The sequence below is a fragment of the Staurois parvus genome, unplaced genomic scaffold, assembly GCF_062004578.1.
Source record: "Staurois parvus isolate SC_StPar_1 unplaced genomic scaffold, SC_StPar_1.0 ptg000359l, whole genome shotgun sequence".
Classification (NCBI taxonomy): Eukaryota; Metazoa; Chordata; class Amphibia; order Anura; family Ranidae; genus Staurois; species Staurois parvus.
In genome coordinates, this window is record NW_028318155.1 from 74948 (window position 1) to 83712 (window position 8765).

General features: G+C 40.4%; 1 protein-coding gene across 2 annotated transcripts in view; it reads left to right on the forward strand.

Annotated features, from left to right (window-relative positions):
* Positions 1-7883, forward strand: part of ASPG (asparaginase) — a 77519-nt gene extending 69636 nt beyond the window's left edge. For both annotated transcript variants that reach the window (XM_089684846.1, XM_089684848.1), the window contains exons 12-13: positions 913-969; positions 6830-7883. In XM_089684846.1, the coding sequence (XP_089540972.1) occupies positions 913-969; positions 6830-6880 (108 nt within the window). In that variant the 3' untranslated portion in view covers positions 6881-7883. The remainder of the gene's footprint in view (positions 1-912; positions 970-6829) is intronic.
* Positions 7884-8765: the final 882 nt, after the last annotated feature.

Sequence of the window (8765 nt, forward strand, 5' to 3'; positions counted from 1 at the left end):
TTCAGAATAGTGTTCCTAATGCAAAATTGCAAGGACTTTAATAATATGTTCTGTAGATGATGATATATATAAAAGATTCCAAGAATTTAGAGATATCTGTGCACAAGGTACAAGACCCAACCATTTGACATTCTTTTTGGCAGCCATGGGTAATGTGTCCTCCTGACTAAAGAGGAGAGGGTCAATTCAAAAAGCCAGCATCACCGATGGCATGGGGGTGCATTAGTGCAAATGGAATGGGCAGCTCACACATCTGGAGAGGATGAAAGATATATCCAGGTTGAAGAGCAGCACATACCCTCATCCAGACAATGTCTTTTTTTTTAGGGAAAGCCTTGCAAATTTCTGCAAGTCAATGCTAAACCATATACTGACAACAGCATGGCTTTGTAATAGAGGAGTCCAGGTGCTTAACTGGCTTGCCTGCAGTCCAGACCTATCACCAATGGAAAATATTTGGGGTATGTTGAAACGAAAAGTACAACAAAGAAGACTCAAGTCTGTTGAGCAGTTATATATCCTATATCACGCAAAAATGGTACACACAGTTCAGTTTCCAGACATTTACAGAGAATTGTTAAAAAAAGGAATGCTACACCTTTGAAAACATGACCCTGTCCCAACTTTGAGAAATTTGCTGCCATCAATTTCAAAATTAGCTCTCTTTTTTTTTATACTTAAAATGGAACATTTTCTCAGTTTAAATATTTGATATGCTTATTATTTGCTGCTGTGAATAAAATCTGGGTTTATGAGATTTGCAGATCTTTGCATTTTGTTTCCATGTTAACTTTACACAGCGTCCCAACTTTTTGGAATTGAGGTTGCAATACATTAACTCTAACGTTCCTGTTCTCCTGGTAATCTGAATCCATGTTTGCCATCTAGTCTAATATGTGTCTCGTCTTTCAGGCAGAGGCTGTGGGGAATGAAGAGGTCTTGGAATTTTTTAACCAGAAGCGGGCACAGGTAAGCTGCTTGTGTTAAGACTATGCTGCATATATAATTAATATAACTGCATGGCAAAAAACCACAGTATGACATCCACTGGAGCTGTTAACCCTGTTCAATCTCATTCTGCATTCTTTTACAAGTTGTTTTTTTGCGGTAACCCCTGCCATTTTGTCTCTCAGTGTGAGCAATTTAAAGTTGGTGGTTTTTCTCATCCTATCCAGACTTGGTCTCGGGGGGTCGGATGAGGAAACTGTGTCATGCCTTTCATGTGATGCATTCCCCACCTACCTTTTCCATTAAGAATGCACACAGCACATTGCTGCCATCTTCTGTAGAGACACAGCCACAGAAACACGATCAGTGTTTGGGTTATAGCAGCTCCTGTATCTGAACGCACAAAACCCCATCCATTCGAATTTCCATTACATGAGTACCTACTTAGAACAGGGTAGCTTAGCCAAAATGGCTAAATATCCTGCATTTTGGAAATGGCCCAGAGGAAACCCAAACCACTGCTCCCTCTGAGGCACCCAGAACCTAGCGTACCTGATAAAAACGGATTTTTCTGCCATTATATCTGAATTTTTAAAATTCTTTGCACATCTAGAACCTTCCATTTCCAGAGTCCACAAATGTTACATATCCTCTATTCCCATAATCCTGTTCAGGATTTAGACACAAAACCTCCGTTCCTTGACGATATTATTGAGAAAAATGCTGAGGAGTTTGTGCCTCAATTCAGTGGAATTACCTTCCACAAACTGCAGATTCAAGCCAAATGTTTTCTACTGTGGCGATACTAGTTGATACAGTCCACACTATTCTTTGCCTAGCAGGTCCTGACTATCCACAGCCTAAACAAGCCCTGTGGGCACAAAAAAAACTTGCTTAATCCTGAAACACTCTACCAATACACATTATAAGGACTGTCCCGATCCTAAGCTTTTTACTGAAATGTATATTTAAAAGGAATTTAAGAAAAAAATGGGCTGTTCCGGTGATGAATCCTGTCATTTCAGTTCTCAATTAAAACCTCACAGTTCCTATTGTGGCTGTTCCTCTCTTATGCTTAGTTCCTCACATCCGTGAGGGTGGTGCCGCTGCAGGACTCCCACATGCAGCCACACCACCCACACAGAGGAATGTGGGACCTACGGAAAGGTGTCATTAATTTTAATGGCACGCTGCCCAAACTGGAACTCATAATCGTACTGGGAACCTCAGTTCCCATTCGGGCTGCGATTTCTGAACGAAGAAGGGCAGGGATTTCTTCCCTGTGTGTCTTGGGGCACAAATGAATGGGCTCTCATGCACGTGCAGATCGTGGCCTGCACAGCCGCACATATGTGAACCTGGCCATCAAGAAACCCTCAGGTAGCCTTTACCCTTGCAGGTCCTGCCCTGCAGCCTGCTATTGTCTGCCATGGCTATTTGCCAAGCTATAGCTAACTGGACAAGACACATGATTAGAGATCAGGAACCTGTCTTTTATAACAATTATAGCTGATGCCCTCAGCATTGTTGTTTTGTGTTGACACTCTAGAGAATGTAACTCACCAAGTTTCTAGAATGTCTCTTATCTCTGCTTTTTTACAATAAGGTTCAGGCTCTCCCTGAGCATATGCACACTTTCTATACATGCCTTTTAATGGCAATTGCCTTTTTGTAAAATCCCTTGATAAATTTAAAAAAGAAAGTTACTGTGGGAAAGGCTACTGCTAACTCTCAGCGAAAAGAACTCTCTCTCTCTATCTCTGGGTGTCTACTTCAAAACCAAGGTTTACCACCTCCTTTCATTGGAAGTCCTGGACACCCAAGCCTGTCAGGTAACCCTCCTCATAATGAAGGGGCACCCCAACTCTTAGGAGTGGACGTCTGTTGATGTTTGTACCAGACTGGATTTGAGATACCCCGGGCCCTCTGTATCCTTTGAAATGGTAAATTGGAACCAAAGTAGAGTTTCTATCTTGCTTTTTGCCTTCCAATCTGCCAGCTTCACACCAAAAGAAGGCAGATTAAAGCTGGCTGTGCATTAGTAGAATTTCTAGTTATTAGTGGGGACAAATTGACATGCATTTTCAACTGAAGTGATATAATTTTTCTTGAACAAATTTTAGTGTGTGTGATTTTGGTTCAGAAAAGTCCATTCATTCCAAAATTGCATGTTAAAAGCAAGTCACCGAATGTACTGAGAATTTTTGTATAAATGTTGGCGTGAAAATCTACTAGTGTGGGGCCAGCTTTAATGACCACCTTGCCCCTTCATATACAAAGAGTGGTTGTACCAATTCCTTCAGATTAAAGATTTCAAGGTTTCTGTTCAAACCTATTCACAGTCCCCAAAAATGGACTTAGAAGCGTCTTCTTGCCTTTCTTCTTGTTTAGAGATTTTAAGTGCAGCAATTCCAGCTATTTCAATAGAATGTACAGTTAACCGCATCCCACCCACCATATAAGGAAATGGCGGGCGGCGGCTCTCTCTAATTGTGCATGCGCTCCCCCAGGGGCTCCTGGCAACCGGTGGCACGCTGTGTCCCTGGGACACAGCGGGTCACCTATCTCAGTAAAGAGCCGAGGACACAGGCTCTATCATGTGATCAGCTGTGTCCAATCACAGATGATCGCATGTAAACAAGGAAATGCCAGTTATCGGCAGTCCTCTCCTCACACTGACAGCGTGAGGAGGGGAGAAGCCGGTAAGCGGCATTTCTCAGAGAGGACATCTACACTGATCATTAGGGCACTGATTATCAATGCCACCTGTCAGTGCACATCAATGCCACATAGTGGCAGAACTGCTTGTCCATGCCCATCAATGCAGCCTCATTAGCACATATCAGTGCAGGAGAAATATTACTGATTTACAAAATTTTATAACCGAAACTACGGAAAAAAAAATTTTTCAAATTTTTTTCAGTTTGTATAGCTGCTTCTCAGTCATTTGCTTTAACTCCATGGCTGTTAAAGCCCAAGTCTTAAAAGATAGCAGTATTTCTGACCCTGTTATTATTCCACAAGCCCATCCAACTTCTGCAAGATATACCATTGCACATGGAAGTCTTGCTTTGCAGGAAGCTGAGGCCCAGGGAATACTTTTCCTTCTTCAGTGTGGTATCAACCAGCGTCTGGCCTTCAATACCCTCAAAAGGACAGTTTTCTGTTTTATCCATTTTATTCAAGAAACCTCTTGTCTCACAGTCCTTTATCAAGACCTTACTTCATGGAGTTGCTCATATAAATCCCCCAATTCATCCTCTTTTCTCACCTTTGGATCTCAGCCTGGTACTGTCTGTACTCAGAGACCTCCTTTTAAACCAGTTAGAGATATTGCATTTGAAGACCTCACTTCTAAGGTTGCTTTCCTGGTAGCTTTTACATCTGTTAGGCATGTTTGTGAGTTGGTAGCTCTTTCCTGTAAAGAGCCTTTTCTCGTGTTACACAAACACAAAGTGGTTTTGAAGCCACAACATTCCTTCCTCCCTAAGGTGGTCTCATCTTTCCACTTCAGTGACAACATTGTTGATCTTTTTCTTTGTTTTGCCCAAAATATGACAAGGAAATTGTGGCTGTCAGATAGACCCCAGACAATGTAGGGCAGAGTCCAAGTGTATCAAACAACTTATATCAGAGATTTACACTCTCAGGGACAGAGTTGCTCCTTTCCCTATCAGAGCCCCATTCCAGCAGGGCCAAGTTTTCTTTCCACACATTTTCCAGGTTCTGCTGGGTTGATGAGAGCTTCAACCAAAAAGGTGATTCAAGCTGTTATCGGAGGGTTTTTTGTTCAGGTTTTCTAATTATTTTCTTGTGGGCTTGTTGGCAATTCTGTTTGCTACGTTGATGCCTACCTTTGAGTTAATTGCTTGGGTATGTCTCGTGGTCTATGAATAAAAGTCCTGTACTGTACTAAGACCAGAACGTTGACTTTTGCACTAAATTCAAAGATAAGGAATTTATAAAAGACTTAGGTCAATCACCTCTGTGTATTGATCACTCCTTATTGCTTGCTAAAAAAAAAAAAAAAAACAGGCGTCTGAGTGTGTGCTGTTTAGGCTGTCCTAGCAAGCTCTTTGCCAGTGTCCAATCACCTGGAGGTGGTCTTCGTATAACCAATGGCCTAATGAAGTCTTGTACTTTAAGGTATGTAATTTACAGGGAAGTTGAAATTACTTTTACATTTTGAATAGAGTGATGATGAATTTGAACCCCCCTCTGTGTCCCTGTTTGGGAGATTTACCTCCTGTATTTTCCTTGTGAACCATAATCACTGGGACTGAAAGCAAGGAAAAGTCACAAATTGTCACCAGAATAGGAAGAGAGGGGAAATCCTCTAGGGACAGGTTTGTATATATTGCGGTCGTTGTGAAATACAGCAATGTGATGTTCTACCCTTCACTGCTTGCACTACTAAAGGTGTTTGTCATATGATTCCCTAATGAAATCTACATGCCCAGAATGATTGAAAAGCATTGTGTTCTGGGAAGGGGACGGGATTGGAAACCCTTTCTGTGGCCAAATCTGCACCATGACGGTGAAGAGTATTGTTTCCTCATCACGCTCCAGCTCTTGAATAAAGTGTCCTTTTTATTAAGGAATTTTGGTTTTCAAAAAAAATTCAAGATGCAGAACAGTATTCAATAGAAATGATTTGATTGTGGAATTACTACCAAATTTGGAAAGAAAATTAATGTGGTAATTTAAGATGTTTATCATTAGCTGAATGCAAAGAAATGTGAAATTACTAGCAAAACTTGTTATAGCCGAAAGCTAAATTCATTCTGTGCAAAGTTGCTGGTATCTGAAATGTGTAATAACACTCCAAGTTTCTGCTGAATCTTATATGGTATAGATTTCCCCATTATATTAATTCCTTATTACAGGCTACACAGCCCATTATAGTCAATGCCTTATTACAGGTTACATTCTGATTTTAATAAACAAGACTTTTCTACAATAATAATCTTGCATTAAGGGTGGTGTGTCTCCTCTACTCTGCTGAGACATGTCTCATCAAGATGTTCACATTCGGCGTTCTTTCCTCCCATTGTGCCTTATTATTCAATCCATCACAATCAAGGCCTCTTTCCAGAAAGCTTATCACAGGCCTCCACCCTTCTAACTCAGCTTCCCTCCCTCTCTTTAAAGCTTCCATTAATTGTACTACTACTGGATTGAAAAAGAACATGTAATCCAAAACATACAAGTCACTTTTATACAGAAGTTTTACTAATTTGGGGCAGTCAGCAGATTTTATGATCCCCTAACACAACCACCCACCCATTTAAAGAATATTAGGCATTGACAGTCTTAATTAGGAGAAAGCCCCTTGGGTTTAGGCCTCTCCTTTAGTGGTACCTCATCACACCAAAAACCTTTTTACCTCTGTGAACTCAACAGCCCTTTTCCATTAAAATGCCTTTAACCCTTTACCTTTCATGAGCAGTGCTCATCTCTACAGCAAACTTCTCAAATGGCACTGAAATAGTGGGACTTGTAAGAATCCCATCATCCGACAGCAGACTTTAGCCCACTGTCATCTGAAAATGGGTCACAGGAGTGCAGAGCGAACTGCACTCTTGTGATCTATAGGAGAAGCACAGCCACAACAAGCTTTGGCTGTGGTTCTACTTTAATTTCTTGTTTAGTAATGCCAGACACACAGCTGTCCCTGGTAATAAATTATGTCCATAAAAGAAAAAAAAAAAAAAGTATAAATGCTTCACAAGCCTCTCCTAGGTGTGCACGTTGTGATAGTGAAGCATGCTTGGTAAAGACCACAGGTGCATTTGAAATCTGCCTGAATGTGTTTTTCTGCAGGAATTCAGACAGGCCTGTCTGTCCAGTTACCAATTTTATCATGTTTTCTCTGTTTCAGGTTTTCCTCAATGGCAATTCGAGTGACAAAGACAGCTATTTAAGCAGTTAAATAATCCTAGCAAGCATGAAGATATGAGGACACCAGACTATTGTTTTCAAGTACAAAATGGCACAAGATGTGGCATCATAATGTTAAAACATATCTGTAATTGTTGAGCTGTATCTATAGAGACTCCTGAGGAGCCTCCCTTATCCATTGGAAGCCTCATTTATCTATGAGCCTGACAAAAAATGGTTCATGTTGCCTTGGCGCTATAGACTTTGCAAACCGTATTTTTTCAGAAACTTTGATAAACAAGGCTTCAACACTTTTTTGTGGGGTATTGATTTTTGTTGCTGTTTGAGAAAAACAATCACAGACTTGAAAAGTTTTAAACAAGCACATAGTTTAGAACCCATCTCCAACTTTTTTCTTTGGCTTTTAGAAAAAAAGTGATTATTAACTATTGCCAGTGACCGCACTGGGGAGATTTTCTCAGACTTCTGTGCCAGTGCCACCAGGACTAGAAATGAGGGAAATTGTTGTTGCCAGGGCAAGAAGACAGAGCAATAAATGCCTGACAAGGCTATATATCTTCCCCACTGTTTCTAAAACTATTTGGCTGAAGTTGTGCATTATTACCAGCAAAGATTACAGTTGAAGAAACAGAATCCTGTATAATTATTTAATGTTTATTATCTTACTGTTAGCACATACTTGAATATTTGAATGTGTGTATTTTCTTTTAGTCTTACAATTTTAACGTGTAAGTGAGCTGTTTGTTAATGCACAATGTACACCTATTCCTATGGGTGTGTCAGGATGTTTTGTACATTTGAGGTATTGTATGTTCACAAGTGCACATTTTATATGTCTCAGGACAGGGAGGGGAAAATGGCTGCTTCTGAGAGAGAGAGAGAGGACAGTTATGGCAGACATTGTCTGCAGCTTAGCACAGCTCATTAAAACAGTATTAACAAGACTGTCAATATCTTTCTTTTTATTGAAAAGTGTGACGTGGCTGTAATTTACATTTGTATTAGTCTTGGCAATAAAATATTTTGTCAAACAAGTTTATCAAAGTAACTGTTATCCATACCGATACCGCACATGATGTTACTGAGGGGACGTTAAAATTAAATTGTTTAATATGACATTGAGCTAGTTTATTACCTATTTTGGGACATTATCAAATCCACATTCATTTACATTTATGTATAATTACCTGCTCCTGAACACGGCTTCAGATTGTGTGTTCTTGTATGTACAGCTCCTGCTGAACCTGTTCTAAGAAGGCCCATGCAGTTATAGATAGCCTGATACTATTCATTTTCTCTGACAAAGTAAATAACCATATAGGCAAGCTGCACTCCCCAATTCCTACTCTTGGATCAATTTATGTGCTAGCGTTCAAGTACACCCTTTCAACAGCAATTATGGGAAGCCAAACAGTTAGCATTTACAGAAACAAGTGAGTAGTAGCAGCTTCTGTGTCTCTTTTCCAGGCCAAAACTTCCCAAAACAGGAGAGTTCCAATTGAACTGTTCTGTTCACATTTAGGACTAGCAAAATGAGGGTGAAAAGAGCAGCTGGCTAACATTTGGGAACCTGTCTGGTTTCTATTCTCCCATATGACCCGTGACAGTTAATTAGGAATCCGGTCATTAAAGTGGTTCTAAAGGCATAAGGGTTTTTTTTTTTATCTTAATGCTTTTAGGTAAAAAAAAAAAAAAACCTGGATGTAGATCTGAAAATGCACCCCCCCTCCTTCAATTTGCCTGAGCCCCTATCTTGATTCAGCGATGTGCATGAGAGCAGCGGCTCTGTGTGGGTGCGTCTCTCCTCACTGGCTCACACACCTGCAGTAGGATCGGGGCTGCTCTGTGCAAAACGTTTGGTTTTTTTCTCCCTTATTACAACCTTTAGACTTTATATAAAAAGATGTCATTTTAAA